This window comes from Cynoglossus semilaevis, chromosome 14, assembly GCF_000523025.1.
Source record: "Cynoglossus semilaevis isolate Cse_v1.0 chromosome 14, Cse_v1.0, whole genome shotgun sequence".
NCBI lineage: Eukaryota > Metazoa > Chordata > Actinopteri > Pleuronectiformes > Cynoglossidae > Cynoglossus > Cynoglossus semilaevis.
Window position 1 is genome coordinate 19,417,975 of NC_024320.1, and position 25,073 is coordinate 19,443,047.

At 38.8% G+C, this 25,073-nt stretch overlaps 1 protein-coding gene across 1 annotated transcript in view; it reads left to right on the forward strand.

Annotated features, from left to right (window-relative positions):
- Nucleotides 1-3,163: 3,163 nt before the first annotated feature.
- Nucleotides 3,164-25,073, forward strand: part of unc5da (unc-5 netrin receptor Da) — a 202,753-nt gene continuing 180,843 nt past the window's right edge. Inside the window, exon 1 of the mRNA XM_017038680.2 lies at nt 3,164-3,551. Within this exon, the coding sequence (XP_016894169.1) occupies nt 3,461-3,551 (91 nt within the window). The 5' untranslated portion in view covers nt 3,164-3,460. The remainder of the gene's footprint in view (nt 3,552-25,073) is intronic.

The following is a 25,073-nucleotide window of genomic DNA, read 5'->3' on the forward strand; positions in this document are numbered from 1 at the left end:
ATGCTGAAAGTACCAGGTGGTACTAATGTTGCTGGTCAATATAGTAAAGATCGAGGAGTCAGAGAATGTTCTAGTTTGGAGCTTTAATGTACCGGTCAAATAACTTTGGGGAAATGAAAAAAATCTAGGTTTATTGTTGTTGAAAATGTTGTTGTTTATTTTAGACGTTTACAGTTCATATCTCTCATCTGACCTAAGTTAGCTCAGAATACAAACACTTTTAATAAATATATTAAGTTAGCTCAGAATACAAACACTTTTGATAAATATATATATGATTATATATATATATTTAATAATTGCTATTAGTATTGATATTGTTATTGTCTTTAATGTTATTATTAAACACTAAAGCTACAAGCCCTTTTTATTGACACCCCTTGGTGCTCAGTGTGGGATTGAATTTAATATTTCTGAATCTTATTCTGTATTATTAATACATTTCAATAAATATGAGGATATTTGAATTGGAATTTCAATTCCAAATTTCAAAACAGACAAATGTGTTTGGTGAATTTGGATGAATATGATTGACCTGATGTGACTTGACCACTACTGTAGTAACCTGTGCTTCAAATGAACGCCCAGCCTTACAGAACACTGATGTCACATTTCTCTAACTCATCAGAGCCTTCCTTCTCAGTCTGACATTTGGACATTTGGGTAGCAGCATTACAGCTAAGCTTAGGTAATGCCTGTTTAATTGGCACCGTAACACCAATCAGAGACGATATGCTGCTAGACTGGAGACCCACAGTCATTAGCAAAGACAAGATTTTCCGTGATGTTTTGATATTTGGCTTCAGCACGTATTCACTGGTCTTCCTAAATATTTTTTTTTCCCACAACCTCTCACAGCCTGCATACAGATTATTAACGACACTGCTGTGACCCAATTTTATTTCTCCTTATAATGGAAAAAAAGCACTTTAGTTTCTGAAGTTGTTATTTTAGAATGTGGGCTAAAATCGGACTTTGTTTTATATGGAATGTGGACTAAAAAAAGTGGATATAGACAATCGAAGGAGGGTTCATTGAAAAAGTAGGTCTTCAGTTATGAAAACAACAAAACTATTTGCCCACAAATAATCTGTTTAGTCTAAACACATATGGCATTTCCATCCTAGCATTTATTTCTTTTGTGTAAAGTGTTAAATCAGTAAAAAAAGAAAATCAGATGCAGCTAGCTTTAAACCGGTTCTCAATGCCTCACCAGCTTCAACAGGATTCCATTCAAATTTGATTAAAAATTGGATGTTTGCTCTGATTTTTAAGTGTTCCTGTGATAAGGTTGAAAAACCTTACCAAACAAAACATTAGAGCTGTCAAAGTGATTGAAGACGCCTGAGAGGTGAGTAGAAAAGTTTTAATTAATACATTTGAATACCTTTTGAAAATTTTGACAACTCTCTTAGACCCTTCGTATTTAGTCTTTTGACTAATATTTGCATTTGTATCACCAAGATTTGGTGTGAGGAATTACTAACTAAATTGAGAATTAGGACAAAAAAAAAAGAGCTGAGTTTCATTTCACTGACTGACTTTAGAAAACGCAGTTGTTGTAGTAAACACTTAGACTGTAGACGCTGCAGCTCAGTGTTCTCAATTGTTATTTAGATGATGAAAAATAGACAATCTTTGTATGATTTGAAGAAGCATTTTATTTGTAGGTCCTTTTTAATTTAAACCCATGTTAAATATTAATTTACTCAGATTTCCCTGCCTTTGTGTCCTGTCTTTGTCAACACTGGGTGGCTAATGTGTGTTGCTAAATCCAAATCATAAAGCTCTGCTTCGTCAGATGGCTGCGCTGTCGCTACTAACTAAACTTTTATGAACAGGTCTGAGTCCTCCCCTGTTCACAGTCTTTTTACCCACAGGCAGTCAAGAGTGTCTGATGGACAGTCACAGGAGGGAGACAGTCTGAGCTCTGCCATGACAAAACCACTTACACCTAGATTTTTGCCTAACTTATAATACAATGGCCACAGCTTCCACCCAGGCTAAGTAGGCTAACTATGCTAACTCCTTGTGCCTCACTTCCTCTGTGAACCTTTATCAGCCTTTTTTTTACTTGTTGCATTATACATAGCAAATGGTTGACTATTAATATAAAAAAAATAAATAAACAAAAACAAAATGTGATGATTATAACCAGTGATCTAACCATTGTCCCCATAGTGAAAGCTAGCCCCTCACCAAACACTACATTTTAATGACAACAACATGCTAATCTCAGTCCCTTATTGGTATTTATATGAAAAATATATACTATCGCAGTCTTATTCTAATGTTAAACCTGTTGAACCCTTAAATACTTTCTCACTTAGAAATGTCAGGTGAGTAACTAAAACAGGGACACAGAAACAAACGCACAAGTACACACATGTACTAGCGTTTGGAGCGTGTTTACGTCACAGGACAGGGTCATCAGGTGGTCAGGGTCATTGTTCACTCTAAATTGACAACAGGTGTGAATGTGAGTGTGAACGGTTGTCTCTCTATATGTGGCACTGTGAGGGACTTGAGAACTGTCCAGGCTGATTGTACCCCCCCCCCTCTGGACAAAGGGTTAATGCATCCCCTTGTCCCGAATCCTAAACTTTAGTAATACAGATACAAGGCTAAAATGAATTAAATGAACCCTAAATCTAAACTGACGCTAATTCTAATTTCAACTCAGAACTAAATCTTGAACTCTTGAATTTCATAGCTAGTTTGCGATCACAACGTTCTCACGAGGACAAAATGTTTCCACAACAATATTTCCTCCCAAAACAATGTCCCCAAAGGTATAGCTATACCAGGGACACACACACACACACACACTGGTGTTTGTCAGCACTTTTAAACCCTAACCCCAAAACCTACTGTTCCAAATAAATGTTTAATTTGGATTATTATCTTAACACTGATTTCACCTTAATTCTAACCATTTCTCTAAACCAAAAACATTAACCCTTAAACCACCCTCTCACTGAACGTCGTCTGAAAAATGTCCCCACAACTAACTATACCACAAACACACACCATTGGTTATTTCTCAACAGGTCTACTTTCCTTGTTTTACTCCCTGCCAGTCTCTACCTCCTTACCCCCCTCCTCACCCCCTCCAGTCTGCCTTGCTCTCTCGCTCTCTCTCTCTCTCCCTCTCTCTGCCTCCCTCCCTCACTGTCTCTCCCTCACTCTTTCTCTGGCAGCTCGACTCGGCTTGGTTTAGCTCTGCTCCCATCGCTCACTGCTCAGACCTCCGCACCAATTCCACGGCACTGCGTTTCCCGAGGTGACCGCTTCTCTGACGGACAACAACCGTGTCAGCTAACAAACTCTCGTCCGGAGCGTCGGCCGGCGCACGCACGACACGGCGTGTCTCGGAAGCGGCAGAAGCGGACAAACAAATGCTTAAGACCGGCGACCGGTGGCCCCAGATCCCGCGGGGAGGGAGACGAGCAGCGCAGTAATGGGACAGTTCTCGGGAGGATGCTACCTGAGTTTTGCCGCCCTCCTCCTGCTCTTCCTCGGCTCACGCGTACCGGCCACGTTAGCCAGAGGTAAGTGCCGATCCAAGCGCAGTGTTTGCTCCTGCAGACGCGTGCGGTTTCGCTGACAATGTTTGTACTTGTGCTGATGAGTTGGTTTGTGTTCTGAAAAGTGATATTTGACGCGCTGTCAGCGGTGTGTGCCGCTGCAAACGGACCACAGAGACGGGCTGCGTTCTTTGTGCCAAGTTTGTGTCAGTCATTATGAAATAAGTCAGGGCACAGGCAGGTGTGATTTTATTTTGAAAAAAAAGAAGAAGAAGAAGGCGAAGCTAATTTAATTTGCATTATTTCACCGTGTCTGTCTATATAGCACATGTGTTAGGACTCTTCATTGAATATATTTTCTTTCTACCATATGGTACCTTGCATAACTGCCATCCGATTCCACCGAATACCCGTTGCTGCCCGTTTGACCAATCAGCAGTGAAGTATCTGATCACCTGTCTTATGTACTTCTTTGTCTAAAGCTTTTGTTTCCCAACAACAACATAAACGTCTGTGTAATAATTAGACATATTTCCCGATGACCAACTCCCATCATGCATCTTCAATTGGTTCATATTATTGACCAACACCTTTAAGATTTTTTTTCATCACATTTTAGTATTTTCTAAATTCGTTTTATGTATTATCACAACCACAACTGTTCAACTGGACCAAACCATGACTCCTTAAATTGGGTTTAATTTCTTTGTCTGACGCTGTATGATGTAGGCAGAGCAAATGCTGCAATGTTTAATTAGTCATTTCCTGAGAATGTTTCCCTTCAGGACGGTGTTGTATTCCTAACCTGCTCCAAATACGTTGATTGTTTTATTTATTTTTTAAATGGTATTCATATGCAGTACAAGCTTCATCAAGGTTACGTACCATAAATATCACAGCATGCCCACTGTACATGTGGAGTATGATGTGCATTTGGTCAGTTCTGTTTTTTACTTTTGACATTTTTATGTACCTTAAATAGAAGATCATCACTTTTGTGGACCTTCCATAAACGTTGATGATAAACTGTCATGTTTATTATTTAATGCTGTCAAAAGCCTGCCAGGTCAACAGGTGGCAATATAACCCTGTCTGTAAAGTGTAGTTGGCCAATCAGAAGACGCAAAGACAAAGATGTCTCTTCTTGCTGTAGATTAAACAGCAGAGGTCTCTCAAAGGTCTCATTGTCTGCAGAGCTGCAGCCTCTCTTTGACCATATCTGGTTTTCTGGACTCTGGAGTATTTTAGTGACAGTACATTGTCTTTTGTGACAGACACTGCTTGAATATTTTATACATACATACATACATATATATATATATATATATATATGTATGTATGTATATTTTCTTCTGTTGCACAAGTTCTCGCGGGAGCTGCATTTCCATGTCACTAACCTATTTTTGGCTGATTAAAATAAAGACACATCAATAATGTAAATGCGTAATAGCGAGTTGTGCCTGTGCATGCTAGATGCAGTTTTTATATGCTGCATAGATAATGACGGATGATAGATATGCAGTAATAGATAATAAAGTATGGGCATGGCTCTTTGCCAGGCTGTAAAATAAATATTTATGTCTCAGTGTTATGGATGTCAACACTCAAATATCCGTGTAAATAATGCAACAGCTGCTGGCTTGACTAAGTTGCAGAGTATTGTCGTAACAGAAATACATTTCGGTGCCCACTTGTTTCGTATACTCTGTCTTACACCAATAAATATAATTCATTAGCCAAACTGAAGCTGGGATGTAATTCTCCAATCTGAAGGTTTTTATAGGAATAAACTTGAAAAAAGAAAAAAGTAGAAACTTAAAGCACAACGGATTCATTATCTCTAACTAAGGATACACTAACAGCAAGGAGTGACATCTGGACTCATGTTTGTGTGAAGTCAGCAGTTGACAGAGTTAGCAGCTACGTCACAGCTTGAAGATGTCTGCATGTTAACACAGTGCATCACACATTGTTGTGGTTGTTGAGCTCTTCAGGTCTTCACAAAGTGACAGTTGTTTCCACAGGAAGCCAAAAATCATTCTGCCACTTTTTCTTGGCATCACTTACATAAATAATCGCAGGAGCGACAGTTGGCGTACACGTCGCATGATCGTATTATTGCATTGGTCGCAGATAATCTGTCGAAATCACTGTGTGACTCTTCGGCAGTAACTCATTAATTAGCTGTGTGATACAGTACCAATGTGCACAGTTCAGTGATTGCGAGTTCAGTTTCTGCTACTGATTGTGAGACTTGTTTCCTCCAAGGGCTAATATATTTTTTAAGGTCCCTGACCCTTTTTTGTAGCTGAGCATTTGTGATTGTTGAGGTCTGGCGACTGATATTAAAACCATACACTGTAAAACTGAGAAAAACGTATTAAAAAAATAATAATGATACAGCTGCTGCAATAAATCCACATTTTATTTGCTGTGAACTTCACTTTCTTTTAATTTGAAGGCGAAGAACCATGTACACATAATGAAATGTGTCCTCGGCATTTAACCCATTCTTGGGATTTTAGTGATTGCTCAACATGGCACAGCTAGTCAGGCGGGATTCGAACCTGCGAGCCTCTGACATCTCAATTCTTTTACCACTTATTTAAAGACGCTATACAAAGACTTTTATTTTGACAAGTTTCTACCCTATCAATGAAGACAACGTGGTCAGTTCTTGTTGGCTCTGATTCATATTCTTTTTCTGCTGCTCAGTGTCAAACGAGCCACTTCCCCAGTACTGGGTCGGGGCTCGTTGATCTGAGACCTCTGCTCTAAAGAATAGAGAATCCAGATGTTAATTAGTGATGGAGGTATGTCTTGTCAATCTTAAATTACCACGAGTCATACTGGCACTCACTGCCTGACAAGTTAGACAGTAATGCTCTCAATACTGTAAGGTCATCAGTGTGAAATCAATACATGTAGCCTCCTCCACGCCACTGCTGTGACAACACTTTTAGAACACTGTAGCCTGCAGCGAGGCGCCACATTTTACAAATGCAAAGAAGCCCGAGCCTGTCAGGTTAGAAGACAGATGTCGGATTGATATCATCACACAGAAAATTAGAAATAGGCTAACTGCCACTCCAGCTCGTGGCAGCCTGTAGCCACACTGTCACATAAGGCAGGGGAACATTGCAAGATGCTAGAACAATGCACATCTTTTTTTATTGTGATTTTTTTTTTTTTCATGTCACAGAATTTCTTGTCAATTCAAGGTGAATGAAATTTGACAGGCTCCCATTCATTGTGGCTCAACGTTGGAGCTGCAGCCTTGTAGGCGATTTTACCTACTGCTTCTGTTTTGAGCATGGTATGAGTAAAAAATACTCAAGAGACAGAGAAGCAGAGAGAGGGGACTAAAGGGCAATGGAGTCATCTCTGCCATGTTTTATTTATTCCAAAAAAACTGACTGCTAGACTCCTTCTCAAGCTCAGGCTTTGATTTGCCTGACATTTCACATGGGCTGAATCCACCAGCAATGTTGGGCTAGTATTCACAGTTGTTTCTTTTCTGTAGGAGATTGCACACTGGTCACTGCCTAGTCCCAATCTTGCATTATTCAGAGGGAACCCATTTTTTTTTTATCCAGCTCACCAACCCCCTCTCTCATCATCTTTCTTCACATTCAAAGGAAACTCGTCTCACCAGCGGCCAGACAGGGGCGAAAATGCTTTCTGAAACCAGAAAGGTAGAAAAAAAACTGGAAATGACGAGGGATGCTTTTTTCGGGGGAAAAAAAAGAACTGGAAATGACGAGGGATGCTTTTTTCGGGGGGAAAAAAAAAAGAAAAAAAATATCTCTAGAAGTAAATATACTCATTCATTTTTCAATGGAAGCTTGGAAACCATGCTTTGGATGTGATCCTGTGTAGTCCAAATGCGTCTGTTGTTTTTCTGTTTCTTGGATATTAAAGCTTTGGAATGTGGTTTGTGAAGTAGGTTTTGTTGAAGACGTTCCCCAGAGAGGCTGAATTGATTGGAACACAATCCTTTTACGTTGGCTCACATAAAAAGAAAGGAAAGAAAATGCTTTTATTATATATCTGTTGATGTAACGTTATACTCTGATCACTCTCACTGCCGCTAACTGCCTCAAATCTGTTGCCTCAAATAAAAGTTCTGACTTTTATTTTGGATTTCTTTGTCACTGTCAGATGTAGTCCCATCCTTAGCTGTAGGATCATGATTTAGTAGTGAATGTTTTGGCCTTGCACCTCGTGCTGTTTCCGGTTTTCTGCTTCATATCTGATAATACCGACTCTTCTGTGATACTTGTGACGCAGCCTCTAAATGCAGACCTCAGCTAAAACCTCCAGATGAGATAAGATGTTAATGAAATCCTGCCTCCTTACCTCCAACTGTATACTTTCTGGACAAACAGTTCCCACCTCATTGAAGAACTTTTGTAGGTTATTTACTGCTGATTCGATGGTCCCGTGAAGTGGTGACAGTTGCTACATAAACAATTTAAACCCTTCTCTTAATAAAAGGCTAGAGACATAAAAAGTCCTTTTATTTTGCCAAGCAGAGCAGCTTACCTTACTCGCTTAGAACAGCACACCAGAATGACTTATAGTGTGATGTGAGAATGCTGGCACTGATGTACAGTAAGGGGGCACCACAGCACAACAAGGCAGCATGTAAATTAGATGTCATAAAGTTCTATGATAATAAGATTTTTTTTTAATGAAACAAAACCATTTCTCTACACATCCTTTGAGTCTAAACACTTCTGAAATACAGCGGCGGTTTCCATCAGAGAATCCCTTCTCTGTAGAACAAAGGGCGTGTCGTTGGTAGAAGAAGAAGAAGAAGCTGCTTCTGTGCCTCGGCTAACCTGAGTTCTTTTCAAATAATCTTTCAGTTTTGAGAAAAGAAAGAAATTCTGTTGGAGTTAGATCAAATGTTGTTGCTTCAATGAATTCAAAAGGTTTTCCTTCAAGTCTCGGTAAAAATTTGATGTTAGCTGCGGTTTCGGAACGGGTGATTTGAGAGGGTTTAAAGAATTGATCAAATAAAATGTAACAAAGTAGCTGGCGACTTGACAAAGATCTAATGATAGAGCTTGTCAAAGCTGTTGGAGATGCCCAGGAGACTGGTCTTAAATGTTAGTGTTAATTAAACCAGACACCTTTTCGAAAGATAACATCTGTCTTAGAAGTTTTTTTTGGCGTACAGCTACAGTACAAAATACTGAAAGAACCGAAGTTGTGAATAAGAGTTTTTTATTTGTGGAATTTATCATTACAACTTAAATTTTTAATCTTAAATATTCTGGTCTAAGTACTCTAGACGTTCTACTTCAATAAACCCAATTAATCTTAAATATTCTGGTCTAAGTACATTCTACTTCAGTAAACCCATCCAACCTTACTGTAAGGTAAGAAACATATTCTTGTATACTTCATCACTAACTGATGTGCTGATGTCACTGGCAGATTTTAAAATTGCAGGTCATTCACAAAATATGATATAGTTGTTGCCACTGAGTGTGTCCTTGACCTGTCGTCCAGCAGTTGTCAGCAGGTCACAAATGGGAGAGTGATGATTTTCTTTTCTCACATATTTATAGAAATGATGGAAGATCTGTTTAAAATTGACTGTGCCTTGAATTGTGTTACACTTCTCCAGTGTTTGTCTGTCTTTTTGAATGACTTGGTGGTTGAATATAATCCATTAAGCCCGACCCAGGCATGTCCCATCGGTATGGGATGTCTGTATGCTCGCCCTGTAATAGGGTACCGTATCTTTTGTACTCCCAAATCCTGCACGAATGGCAGTGTGTCACATGTGGCTTCCTGCAGATATGCCTTTCTGCCTGACAGCCTTGACGCGCTCTGTTCAATGAGAGCTAGCCCCGTTGTCATGTGTTCTGTCATAACACGCTGAGGAAAGCCTTGGCGATAACTGCCCATCTACAATGGACCATTGGATGCTTGACTGGCCAGCTCAAGGGCAGTGGCACAAAGACCGGATCTGCACCATTCACCTCAAGGCCAAAAAAGTCCCTCCCCATCGCCCACCGTGTGTTGTGGATCTCATTTTTGTGAAATAAAGAAAGCAATTTTGTTTGCTCTAGAGCACTTTTACATCAAAAATACCACAGACCGTTGCCCTCTCCTGTTGGTCACTCCTCTTGTAATTCCAACGGCGTATTTTAGCATCAGTGGTCGGTTTCTGTGACAAATGCTCTGACTGTGCCATCATTTCTCAGCTCACCTTGCTGAAAAGAACGGAGAGCCTAGCTTGAAGAGGCAGGATGAGGAAGTGGCGGAGAACTGGAAGGAGAAAGCTGAGAGGAACAGAAAGACGGATAGACGGGTTACAGTGCAGAATACCAAAGTGTCCCGTGTTATCAGGAACTGCCACAGCAGTTTGTCAATAAGGGCGAGCAGCTGTCGCACCCCTCCGTGATAAATTAATTTGAAGTTTAATCATAGCGTATACATATTTAATACTCTCGGATTAAAGCAGGGTGTCAGTGTGTGTACGCGGTACTGAGTTTTACATGCAGGAGTTAATACGCTTGTACTATAATGACACTCAGAACATTGAGTTAAAGTAAATAATTTATTCAGTCAAGGATTTTTTTCTTCTATATTTCTCCAATTATCAGTGTTCTGAGCAAACTCCTCTACATTTGCGCGCACACACATTCCATTGTACATGACAATGCTAATGCGAAGTGTATGGAAAAGGCATTGAAAAAGACAAATGCGAGGACTCCGTGGGGCTGAACACGTGATTGATGTCCTTGTTAGTGTGCTTCAGGAGTAATGCAGCCCTCACTGCCTGGATTTCATGGAACATATACTGTCTTGACTACATGTATGGTACTCATCAAACACGTTGACGATGTCCTTCTTTAACAGTGAGCCCAGTGAACCTGTTTCATTTACAGGGTTTCCCCTTAGTTCTCCTCCTTTTTTCAGTGAGAGGTTGGTAAATCGAGGAAAGCTGTTTTGTTGGTCCGGCCCAATTTATTTCTTTAAATCATTTTCTAAATCCAGGAGAGCCGGGGAACTCTACTTTTGCAGGAAGAGAAAACGAGATGACACCCCGAGCCGTAGAGGAGAACTGTGCCAGGCCATATTTCATGCAGCCCCGTCTCTGCTCGCTATCTGTTTGGTGCTTTTGTGGGTGTCAGAGACGAGGGTCGGATTTAAGAGTCCCTGTTGGCACATGAAACCTACCTCTCTGTAGTGATGTGTAACTGTGTGTTGTAAAACCAACAAAGCTTTGTCATTCATAAAATGAAATAGAAAGTAGAATTCCTCTGCCCTTTGAAGGCGCCTTCTTCGCTTTTTCAGAAGAAATTCTCAGTCCCACAGATGGAGAAGGCGAATCTGAAGCTCTGTCTTTGAGATGCGCTGGACTGAATCACTTCAAAGTTCATGGAAAAAAAGAATGTCTTTGACACTTCGGTGCTTTGTATCACAATGTTCTCTGGGCAAACCTCGACCTCATTAGAGACATTCTCTCTTTTGTGCAGTTCATAAATCTGAAATAACAAGATTTAAAAATACGAGTCATCTTTAATCAAATATTATTATAATGCAATGGTCGGACTGAAAATGAACTATAAATACTTGAAGTACTTAAGATGATTTAAAATTCTGCCTACCTATTAAAGGGTCCTTTATTCAGAAAGAGATTTCTTTGTTGCAGACGGGGAACTAGAGGGCAGCTGATTTAAAAGATACATCAACGGCACCTTCAATAACCTATGAAGGATTATATTTTTATTATTTCTGGAATTGTGAGGAAATAAACAATACAGGCTTTAATTAAGCTGGGGAAATGTATGTGAGGCCATGAATAATTGAATGCATCTGGTGCATTTTACATAAACCTTGTAATGAATTGACAAACTAAATAGTGATTTAGTTTTCAGTGTGTGAGTGTTACACATATGGTCTAGTCTGGAACCAAAAAGTCTTGTCTCGGTAATGTGTCCGTGTCTGGAGTGACTGAAGGAAGAGCAGCCAATAGTCTGCCTTGAATTATTAAAACTTTCTCTCTCAAAGAGTTCCCATGTAATTGGATCTGTTCAAACAGCTGAACAAATTACGAAAATAGATTTTCTTTTTGTTACTGCTACTCCGATCTCATTTAAACCCAGCTTTTTCTTTGCCTATTTCGAGCCATTTGCTAAATTTTTGACCGCAACATTTGGTACTGGTTACACAACGCCCTGGTCTTAGGTACTATTACGCCAGAAATTGAACACTAGTAACTAGTACTAAGGCTAGCAAGCATGTGTCCAAGAATGTAATTAGGAATGGCCTAAATTGATTCCCAATTCCCACGTGGTACATTAGTGTGCAGTGAGAAATCGTCAGGTGTGCCATGGAAAATGATCCGATTTCACTTAATTGGTCTGAGCGGTATTATTTATTCAGTGCGGATAATTTGACTTCATTAGTCGACAGTGACAACTAGAGACGATTAGACACTCTTCCATAAGGTGGCAGCAGATTGCTATGAAACAAAAAATGAAACTCGGAGCTGTAGAAGAAGACCTTAGTGTGTCTTTCTTCAATTCCTTATTGTTCAAATAAATAGGACCAGGTTTCATGCTGTGGAGGGAAATTGTGAGTATGTTTAAACTAGATGGTCGTAATATTTCATTGCATGTTTTTTGGAACACATTTTTAGATGTTGGTGTGCAGTAGTTTATTTTTTAAATAAAATACAATACAATACGACAGAATAATAAAGGTAGGTTTTTTTAAGGAATTTGTGCTTTTTTGTTATTAAAAAATAGTACATTATTTTAAAAAATACTGTTTGGTTGAAAACAATGTTTAGAGGCTTAAATAAGAAAAGAGTTAAGGGGAGATGATTAGTTTTTTTTCAACAGTATAATATCAGTTATATGTGTATCCTTTCTATATTTACCTCCACTGTGGTCTACACTGTGTTGTTCTGTTATGATGTCATGCTTTTCGCTAAGCTGATACATCATTCAGCCGACACACCGCAAGTTGGAAACCTAAGTCACATCAAGGTTTCTGGTTGCAGACCAGACCATTCTGAGTTGGGCTGGTGTGCACTGTAGTGTTGGGAGAAACAACTAAACAGCAGCGTGCAGTGCTGTGAATTTGAAACATTGCAGCTCAAGGTGAGCGGGAAGCAAGGGAAGAAGCAAACAAGACTAGATTTACCTCAGAAAAGAAGGAAAAAACACGCCGAGTGAATTGTGAAAACATCAATAAGGGGAATTTGTTTTTCTCCTCCAACTTTGATGCTGGGAAACAGCAACAATATTAGGAGCGTGTCAGAATAACCGAGCTGGGAAAATGCATCTCTTCTTCTCCCTGTGACTGTCTTTTCTCCAAACCCAAGTCTCTCGGTGTTGTGTTCTTTGCCGTTGTGCTGAGGGTAAAACAAAAGTTGTTTTCTTTTGATGTGTGATAAAAGACAAGTGTGCAAAATGGTCTGTAAGTGGGAGCTCTGAAGTCAGTGTCTGTCATGGATAAACAGATGCTCAAAGGTTGGTTGCTAGGCTGGAATAAACCCATGTTTCCTAAGAGGTGACTCAAAGTTTATCCAGTGGTTTCCAAACCTTTTAAACCGCCCCCCACCCACACCACCACCACAGGAGATTCACATCTTTTGCTTCAGGCTGTCATTTTTGTAAGCACTGTAAATCATGCAAAACTGCTTCTCAGATTGACCAAAGTAGATAGAAATACAATCAATGCATATTCAAGCAGGGAAAATATTAGCTTAAGATGCCAGAAAATGGCCGTAAAAGGTGATGGGTTACATATGAAAGAAAAACAAAATGACTCTGACCTTTATGAACCTTCATCCTCATCTCTGTGTAGGTGCTCAGTCATCCAGGTTATTTTTATCCAACGCAGTTAAGCAGAGGGCGACCGGACTGTCCTGGTCTCTTGGAGATGTTTCACCTATTCATCCAAGAGGCTTCTTCAGTTCTAACAGACTGCTGGAAGATTTGTTATTTCACCTCTGAATACCTGAAAAGACAGCAGTTATAATAGAACAAAGAAGTGGTCCACACTCTGACCCAGTGGTGGGATTCAGGTGTTCAGAGGATAAATACCAGAAGTTTCCGTCAGTCCATTAGAAATGAAGAAGCCTCTTGGATCAGACGTGAAACGTTTCTTGAAACCAAGTCAGTGGAGTCGCTTATTTTGACAACCCTCAGATTTGCATTTAGCCTTTGTCTTTACACCTTGGGCACATTCCCCACTTTTGGAACCCTTGGGTTTAACCCTTACCATGTTAGCTGGAACCAAGTTACAATTTTATTTTTCTGGGATGATTTAGACCAGACGTCTCAAACTCATTCTGGTTCAGGGGCCACATACAGCCTAATTAGATATCAAGTGGGCCGGACCAGTACAATCATCACACAATTACCTATTAATAATAATAAGTCCATGTTTTAATCCTTTTTTCATGCAAGCACGTAGAAATGTATTAGAAAAACTTCATATTTAATGAAATATAATTTTACAAAACATCATAAATCTGAAGCATTTGTGCTTTTTTTGCCCTAAAAATGTATGAAGCGGGCCGATTTTGGCCCGCAGGCCATATGTTTTACACCCCTGATTTTGACTGTTGGACTTCTGAACTCACAAGTGTCTGACATCACCTTTTTAAGTAGAAATTAAGTTGTGAGCTCTTGCCATCTCCCATCGCTGCACAGAAAGAGGAATGAGTTCACGTCACGTAGCCTCGTTGTTGTGTTGTTCTGTTTTACCCACAGAAAACATTTTTAACTAGAAGTATGATGGGTTTGGCATATCTAAAAGTTTTCTTTTGTACAACACAGACCATTCCTGTTGTGAAGAAAGCATCGTCTGCAAGAAGCTGTCCCTGAATTGATACACTTGCATTGTCTGCCCCAGCATTGGTAGGATGAATAGAAGCTCGACTGGCATTAAAAATTCACCATCCAACAGAGAAGTCTTGCAAAAGTATAACCTTTTTGTGCAAAGCTTTTGTGTTTTATGTCGGACAAAATAGTTTAGCTCACAGGTCAAACAGGAAGTTGACAGACGACCAGCAACGGTGACCTTGGCCATACAGTTCTCCTTATAGCCACACAGAGTCACGATGTTCATTCCCTGGAAGAATTTATCTTCAGTATTTACCCTGGGCAGCAAAAACCAACTGCTATAACCCAGGTTCACAGGAAGCACAGATCCAGTCCATCTTATTTTTCCCCTTTTGCTTGACTTTCTCCTCCTCTCTCCTCCATTACAGCCCACGTCAGTTAGCTCAGTGGTAAAATGTCACTCTGCAGTGACTTCCTGTCCTGTGGAACCTTTTAACTCATCTCAGCAAGAGCCCGGTCGAAAGTGTGAAAACCCAGACCAGTGTTGGCAGCGTGTACTTTTCATCTCTTTTCCTTATTTATACAAGTATATTCAATTTGCTCCGTCATCGACCGTGTGCAGTAACTGTTCATTAAGAAACTAATTTAGTAAAAAAAAATCAAACATTTTGGATTTGTAACTGTTCATTAAGAAACTAATTTAGAAAAAATCTAACATTTTGGATTCGCTATCTATGAATTTAATAACAAAGAGCATCAGTGAATCTTGCTAACATATCCATATGAGTGCGATCCTCAACCTCATCGCATATCATTGAACCCCAATAGTATTTACCAGAATGATATATATTTATTGTTAAAGCAATTGTCAAAACAATATCTCAGAAGAAATCTGAATGTGTTGCAAAGTATAATTCCTTTTTTTTTTTTTTTGCTTGGGATAAAATATATATTCACGTTGTACCAGACTAGTGTTGAATACCGTCCTCTTGGCTGTTTACAATGATTAATGGCTTGAACTGTTGAATTGCGGTGTTTGTCCATGCATACGTTGTGCCTCTTTGGTCTGCCAGTTGTGTAGCGTAGCAAGGTTATGCATGTGTAACTTTGATGAGGTTCCCCTTCAGCCAAGGACTCCCCTTTGTCATTAAGATAGATAACATCTATTCTGTGCATCGACGTGACCGCATTCATTTAAAGACTACTTTTGTTTCACCTAACAGACAGCGGGATCAATAAAAAGCTTTGCCTATTTCTGCTTCATTTCATCCGGACTGACTTAGGCCTGCCAAGATTAGTTACAGAGCGGAAGAACAATAAAGCATGAAGTCAGGGCTCTTCCATACGACACAGGGGTTTTTACCAATTAGATGTTGAAATTCACATATTACCCATATGCATCGTGATACCATAATTGAATGGTAGTGTGCATGTTTTATTTTTACATTTTAAACGCACTTAATATTAAACCTATACAAATCGGCATCTAACCAAAAGTTTCAAGACCCCTTAGCAGTCGGAAAACTCCCATAGAGCAACAGTCATGCAATAGACTACCTGATAAAAGGTCATCATTTATCACCTCATTTAACATAACATATTTAGAGATTAAAGTAAAGTAACATGAAATCACCGAGTTATTGGTTCCAATGAAATCGCATACATCAGGATACATTTAGCCTCCAGCCTTCTGACTGTCTGTTCAATGTCAAAACACCATTCCATTTCCAGCTGAGACATTTTCCACATAATTACTGAATATATCGCTTTAGGATTGTTGATGTTTATAAAAGTGGTTGCCAGACTGCCAAGCAATCCGCCTTTAAAATCGGTATTGATAAACGGGGGGGACTTCCACATTTGACAGGATGCCTTGGAAAACCCTGGTGGCAGCAACCTGACAATTGCACAGTCAGCATTAAAATAAGTCCAGTGTAAGCTGATTTTCCCCATATACACCACATAAACTTTTAAAGGTTCAGGGAATGCATTTGCTCCATGCTTTTTAAAGTACAACCATCTCTAAAATACCTGGCAAATACAGAACATATCAGACAATGTGGTGACGTTACAGACCTGTGTCAGAGGAATGTGAGATTCAATACGTATCAGATCAGATGGGCTAAAGTTTGTTTTTTTTTGAAGGTGTTTAATCCTGAAATTCTGATCAATATCGGACCAGTACCGATCTTGAGTCTCTGATCGAGTAATCTCTAATAATTGGTTATTTTTTTATACACATTTTATTTATTTATTAATTTTCTTTACGATATAAAAAGACATTTATTTGGAATACTGCTGCTCTTTCTTTGTTCCAGCAATATACTGAGATTTTCTTTTTCACATTGAGTTATCTTAATTATTTAGGATTCATTTGTTAATAACCTAAAGCCACACTGATTAATCAGGTTAATTAATTTCATTAATTTGATTGCCTTAATTATAATGAGAAAAAAAAAGTATTCTAAAAAAAAAAAAAAAAAAAAAAAGCAGCCAACATTTTGTCTTCAGTACCTGTCTGGAAAATATGTCTATGGATTTAATACACCTCAACCATAGGTGATGTGATCTCCAGCAGTTTAGCATTAATGTCTTTTGTAATGTTGCCATTTCCTTGTCAAAAGTCAGCGTTGAAGAATGTGTGAAACACTACATAATACAGATGGTGAGATATCCACGGTCCTTCTGTTGGATGAGACCAGATGAATTGTCAGCCCGTCAGCGTCTTACACTGGCGCATACACGTGTACTGACAAAGCCTATATTCAAAGCACTGAGTTGTAGAAGCATCTGAAATTGAAATGTCGAGGTGAAATGAACATGCCTTGAATTAGAATGCGGCGTGAGAAAAAAGCTAAGACAAGCCTTTGTGCTGCTGCATCTCGTGTTGACATTTTCTGTGCATTGTGTTCAGAGTCTGTGCCCAACGTCTTGATTCGTCCACGGAGAAGCAGAATATTTTCTGCAGAAATGGTCAAGCTTTTCTTTCGTGGCTTATCATAATGAGCCTGGAGCTGCACTCTCACTCTCCCACTCCTAATCAGCGATGGTGAGATCTGCTAAAGTCAAAGTATTCTTTTCTTTTCTTTTGCCCTTCTCTGTGTATAGCTGTAATCCAAAACAAGGCCTGATAAAATGGGAGGATAAAACCCAATTACCCAGTAGGTTCTCCTGAGTCATCTCCTATTTGTTCCAGCCATTTTCTCCCCTTTCTTCTTCTCTTACTTATCTTAACCTGTGAGCTTTGCTCAAAGACCACCCCAGCTGATTGTAATCTGTGGGTGAAAAAACTCAGATTAAAAAATTGGGAAGAAGAAACTGAAGCGATAGAGTGACCAAATCGATGGCAAGCAGGTTTGTGCGCGGGGATTCTCTTTTCTCTCCTCCGTAACGTTCCAGTGGGGCTCAGAGGGGAGGTTTTCACAGTGCCTCAGGGTTCTGAGGGGACCAATTATAGAAGAACGTGAGGAGAAGGACTGAACCTCTGGCTACTTTGATATCCAACAGACTGGAAGAGCCCTGATCCACGGGCAGCTGATATTACAGGCCTGTCTGGTCTGAACCAATCAAACCAATCAAAGTAAAAAAAAAAAAAAAAATCAACCAATTAAATAAGCTACTTCAATCAAAGTTTACGAAAGCCAACACATGTATTCTTAATTAACCTCAAGCGATACACAAACATGCAGGATATTACAGTGTATGAACAATATTGTTCGACAAACTGGCATGCAGGATATTACAGTGTATGAACAATGTATACAATATTGTTCGACAAACTGGTTTCACAGTAGTATTTTTTAATCAAATGTTTGACTATAAATGCAGAAGCCACTGTTTCTCCCACATTATAATCATTTCAAAGAAATAGCCTGAAGCAGAGATCTTCAACATAACGTCAATTGGGGTGATTAGAATTAGAAATATTTTTAATGAAAACATGAATATATCATCACTGTCTTAGCCTACTACTAGCCTAGCCTACTTTCAAATGACTTCCTATATGTATAATATAAAATTGTATAGAGGATTTAGTAGGGTGGCTTGACCCCATCGTGTCATTGGTTGGGGGGGTCCTAGTCCTGACAAAACATTGAACTCCCCTGTCCTGAAGGATTGTAAATCTTTGGGGGGGTTTAAATTTAAATTCAAAGTTCATCACAAATCAGGATCCCATTCAGTGTCTAAGGTCGATGTCAGTGTTTCCCAAACTTTTTTTCCGGGGACCCATATTTTAAAAGTCACAAACCTTCGTGACCCAAGTCAATAGACATTATTCATAAACTCCTGGGAAACATGACCCACCTGAGGGTCTTTGGGAAACAATGGTCTATGGAGTCTATAGCCATTTTTTGGGCAGACACCTTGTCTAACTATAATTTAATTATTATTTGATGTTCATTTTGGAATTAATTCACGGCCTAATTGGATGTTTGACTGGCCGCCAGTTGATAATCACTGTTGAACATTTTTGGTACTTTATTATTGGTGTTGGATCTGTTCACAGTATGTGAAACTGAAAGTAAAAATCCAACGTTTTTCAAATGAAATTCAAACCAGGGCTCTTTATAATCCTATACAGTAGTGTTTAACGGTATTTAATTCAAAACCTTTGTGTAGAATTCACTGGGCTGGGCTGGTACTGTAAGTTGTAGGATTTAGACCTGCTTTGTGGATATTCTTTACTGACCTTTTGTCTTTTTAACCTACATTGTGGGATTTGTTTGTAGTTAGAAACCCACTATACTTTTAAAGAGAAGTGAACAGTGGTGTTGTTGTTCTTCTCTGCAGTCTTAACTGTAGTTGCCATAAGGAGCAGCCTTTTATATTCAAGGGCTGGATCACACTGCCACATCTCTCTTTAAGTACAACTTGGAATGACCTAAATTAATTACCATTTGCTTAAGACTGGTGATGAGCCAAGCACTTAGGTCTGATCTATAATTTATGATTTTCTTTATGTTTTATGTTTATGTCCATTCAAATTTACAGCAATGTCATGCAGTAAAAATAGAGGACAAAAAAAAAATCAACACGTCTACGTTTACACTGACAATGTGAAAAGCACAATTTTTTTCCAAATCCAACTTAGGTCACTTTCAAATGTCTTCCTCAACCAGACAAACATCCAATGTTTTTCAAAGTGACCTCAGTCTGAACGACCGTGTCATATTTTATTAGAGTGAGATATCATCACAATTCTGGGCGAAGGCAAATAAAATGTACATAATGGATGAAAAAACCTGGTTAACACTGTTGAATCTAATCTAGCCAGTGGGAAAAAACCAGAGCAGTAGCTGGAGGGCAGTCCCAGCCAAGAGTGGGAGCTGTCTAAATGATAGTTCACTGATCACATTGACAACTTCCAAACTGAGCTAACTAGCTAACACCTGCAGGATCCATTTTTACGTACATAAAACAGCAGGTGACATCACCTCGTCTTGTAGACATGTAGGTCAGTTTGAGGGTGTGGACTGTTCACACTGGGCTCTGATGGGGGTCACATTTAAACTCAATGGGATCTTCGGGAAAATGCCATTGAGCAATATCACCTGCGGTGTGGACATAATGTAAGTCAGTGATCTCAAACTCAAACGAGCTGAGGGACACAGATGCTGCATCCGTGTTTGTTGTTCAGTAGAGAAAGTAGTTTTAGTTAATTATAAATACTGTGTAAAACTGCAGTTTAAATAGCGAGTACAAATCTTTTTTTTATTATTTTTACTTCTGATAACAAGCTAAGTACTGTTAATGAATAAAAAACAAAGCAGTTGGAAATATAAATACATATATATTTTAATAACATAGACAGAATACTTTTATTATTATTGAGCTCTTGTCAGGGGTTGAATAAGTGGGCCTTGCAGGCCCTGTAGTGGCCCCCGGGCCGGTGGTCTGACACCTGTTGTCTAAGACACTATGTAAACTTTATTGTTTATTGGACCGCTTAAGAGATCTTTATTGCATTACTTTTAAGCTAGCTTCCATCGTAGCATTTGGCAAATCATGTAGAGGACAACATAACAGCACCTATATCTCTGCTTGATTGCGCCCTTGTTTTTGCTCCCTCTAATTTAGCCTGCACTTAGCATAGTAATGGAGAGAGCCGATTAACGTCAAAGATCACGAAAATAATACACTGGGCATGTAGGATAATTAGCGCTGTCAAATGATTACAATTTTTAAACTGATGTAATGCAGGGCATCTGTGAATTAGTCACATTTAATTCCAAATATTTGAGATTAATCATCGTCGAACCATTTTATGTTTGGATTTTATATTGTTGGAACAGGAGGACAAATGAACGCATGTAGATGTCAAATAAAGTGTTCAGCTCAATGTTCCATCCCCAGTGATAACTGATGGAAGGAGTTTCCCATGTGACCCTGTGTGTTCTCTGTCTACTGTCCTCTGGTTATCTCCCTCTGTTAAACCACATGCAAGATAAGGTTAGTTGTTCACAGTTAATTGACCAACGGTATGAATGTGAAGGTGAATGGCTGCCTGTCTCTGCAGTACACGTGACGGACTCACGACCCTGAAAAGCCTGAGATGAAAAAGAAGTGAATGAATGGATGGAATGTTAACTTTAACTGAATCAAAATAATCAACGTAATTCAAAATGAAGTATAAAGTTTGGTTCAGTTTATTCTAAATGAACTTAAATATTTAACTCAGTAGAAAGCTTTGAATGTAAGAAGAGTCTTATGGATTTAATTTTGGAATTTTTACTCTAAGACAGGTGGGTGTGAAATAGTGCCACCGACACTCGTGACCTTTGAGAAATACTGTAGTATCTTCAACATTTTATGCAGCAGGTACACTGTCGGTGTTTGTGTGTAGCCCTTGCACACTGAGGTACCGCACTTCCCTCCCTTCTACCTACTCCTTGGCTGACCCACATAACATATGATAACCTACTAAAAGTGTAGGTCAGTTGTTCAAGAAGGATGTACAGTATCAGTAAACATTATAAATGAACCACTTTCACTATGAGCCGTCTGGAATGGCTTCTGTTTGCTGAGATTGCTGCCCCTTTACCAATGATGGAGAGTATGGAGGTCCATAATGTAATGTGACTGCCTGTGTTTAATCAATAGCCACAGGTATAATCCATTACACTTTTAGTTACTGCTCTGAGCATGTTCCTTCTGTTACCAGGGCGCTGCTCCACATTAGGCGTGTACACTTGGGTAAAAGCTTTAAATTCTGCCGGACGCCGGGTAATTGCTGTTGTTCTTGCCTTGCACCAACTAAAGCATTTCTGTAGCCAATTTTTTTCACCACTTGCTTTGGAAGTATTACTCAAAACACGGAATGATGCATGCGCAGGGCTCACCGCTGCTGACCAATCTGGAATACAGGCACTGGCACAAAAGAGAAAGTTCTGCTTTTAATGGAAAGAAGAAAAAAAAAACCCACAACAACATAGACAACTGTTTTCTTATGGGTATTTTTTTCGAAAGTGGATGAAGAGTCCTGTTAGTTTGGGTCCCTTCAAAAATCAATCTCGCAGTCTATTCCTGCAACGTTTTGGTACAAAAAAGAGCATGGAGCTTGAGTTGTACGATATTGGACTGTGTTTAATTTCTGAATAATAAGATTCTGTGAAACTATAGATCGAGAGTGTTTTATAGTTTTGACTCCATTGTACAGATCCAATTATTTTTGCAACAGTTTGAAATGGGCATGCATCCCTGTATGCCTACTCCTCAAGAAATGCGTCATGTTAACCAATCAGAGTGGCCCAGGGCAACTACATTATTAACTGTCAAAACATTACAGTCGTGTTGCTAAAACGACCTCCGTTGAGCCAGAAGCAACAATTCAGCCCTTAAAAAATAAGAGTGCGCTGATTATACCGGAGTACACAACATATGTGTGAATAAAGGGGTAACGAGGATGACTTGTTGCGAGATAGTCGCTTCTACAGCTGAGCTCGCTAATTAGTTTGCAGTGCATGTGGTTCGTTGGAGCAGTCTGGCCAACGAGCGACTATTTCTGACTGGTTTGTGAAGTACTGGGAGAATGCCACAAAGATACTCAGATAACCAGTAATTAATGGATGACGGCTGTTTAGAGTGGAGAAGGAAGATAAGGCTTCAGTCTGTTTTTATCTTTTATCTTGGAGAAAAGGTTCAGATATCAGATACTGTATGATGTGGGCAAGAATACTAATGTAACAGAGTTTATGATATAGAACTGTAGTTGTAGCTTGTACATATATGTATATATATAGTACATACTGTATATTCATACGTATATATACTCAATATATGTGTGTATATAAACATGTATGTACTGTGTGTGTATATATATATATATATATATATATATATATATTATATTACAGAAATACATACAACATATTGTGTATGGATAAATAAGGATTACAAATGTGAAACGTTAACATTTATTCATCCATTAGAAAATTGATTTCTCTTTTCTTATTTTTGACATGTTTAATGATATGTTTAGTGATTTAATAAATAAATAAGTAAATGGCATGGAATTTGAGGGAAACTGCATTTCAATTAGTGATTACAATATGTCAATCAAAGTATAAATATTTCCACTACTTACAGACACAGAATAATACTGCGTTAAGTGGTTTAATAAACTGTTGACTGTCATCACAACAGCCACATTTTTGAGTATTTATTTTAAATAAATGCAATCATTTTGAATAAGCAATGAAGGAAGGAAGAGAAACAATGAGGTGGAACTAATGTGTGAAGTCCAAGCTTTTACATTGTTGATCTATTTTCCTGCCAAAAGATATAATCATAATATAATATGATTTCAAGGCAAGTCAAATCATTTCCATTTTAGTATCTTAAATATACAATACACACTGAGCCTTAATGGAGATATAATATAATATAATATAATATAATATAATATAATATAATATAATATAATATAATATAATATAATATAATATACAGATGTAAAAAATGACACCTGGGTTTTTGGTTCATTTCATAGATTGCAGTACCTAACCATTCCAACCAGGCTTCTTATGGTTTCCTTGGGTATTTTGTTTTTTTGCAGCCATATAAATATTGCCCATTTCAGTATTTTCATTCCTCCTTCCCTCGTGTCGTTCCATTACAGCAGCCCATTAGCTCCTTCTGCCTATATCACAGTGCTGTTTTGATAAGTGGCAGTTCCTCTGTGAGATTGTGTGAATATCTGAACGCTGGAGTGACAAATGTGCATGTGTTAATGTAGTAAAGAATAAGGGATATAAAGCACCGCAGCGCACAGACATTATTCTCCCTCTGCATTAAATGAACTCAATTACTGAAGCTAGAAAAATCGCTTCTCTCTCTTGCTTTGGACTTTGGATGTCCTCAGTATGGCTGTGTTGGACACCTCTGTGTTAGATGTGTTGTCCTCTGACTATTTTTGGACAGTCTAAGGTGTGTTTTGTTGATGCCGCAGAACCTCATGAGATGTAATTGTGGTAGCTGCTATTGATTCTCCTGCATCTGTTTGCTATTGTCTTTCCATTCCATAACATCGGTAATTCGTCTTCATCTGTGTCTCTCACTGTCATTCATTAGGCGTCGTGCTGCTGCAGCAACGATAAGCACCTCTGAAAGAATGATCTAGACTCGAACATTTGACACCGGTGCAGGGGCTGACCTGTGATTGTAGCATGTGCCTGCTGTTGACGCTCGTCTTTGATACATGAAACCAAAGGATGTGCAGTATATTCTGTTACATCGGTGATTAACATTCATTAATGTCTGGAACTTCAGTATGTGCCGTGGTGGTACGCAGGGCTGGTTGATGACACCCAAAGATTAAGAGTATCTTAATATTTTTCACAAAATATGATTCATTGGTTACTATTATATTACTATCCTGGAGATTTTATCATAAAAAAGATTGACATCTGTATTTTTTGTATTTTTTTTATATTGCTTATGCCTGCCTAACTAGGACAAAGGGCTATTTCCTGAACAACAATCTTTATTTTTAAAGTTTATATATATTATTTATTTTTTTAAACAGAAAGCAAAGTCATCTTTGTATGTCTCCCGACTGTTTTCATTTCAACACATTCTCCGACACAAAACGCATTCTAAAAATGATCAGATAATAATGCCGAAAACCGTCCAATTGTGATCACTCGCTGTTGAATCAGTGTATCTCCAGCATAACAACTTGTTATCACCCAGTCTTTGTAGTATAGTGATAAGTACTGATGGTAGTAGGAAGTATTGGGCTATACATTTGGCTTTAGGCATTATGTGTAAAAAAAAAAAATAAATAAAAATGAAGAAATGTTCTTGCATGGAAATCTGTAAACTGTATTCTGTCAACGTTAGGGAAACAAAAAGCCTCATACCAGAGCAGCACTTAAGGTCTCTCTGAAAACATCTCTGTCCAAACTAACATACCTCAATACGTCCATGTACCTTCATCCATGAGATCATGTCCTATATCCAGTGGGATGATTATCCTGTACAACTGTATATTTTCAAAGCCTTCTGTTTAGAATTCCCCAAAAGTACGGTGACCCCCCACCCCTCCCGCTCACCCCCGCCTTAAAAACTCTCCCACAAAAACACCTCTTAAAGGTTTATTGAGGACAAATGATCATTTCCATTAGGACACCAAACTCTTACCACTCCATCCTTGGAATTGAGTTACGAAAGGATAGTGTTACCCTTCAGCAATGTAATACATCATCAACAGTCTTTGGTGCTA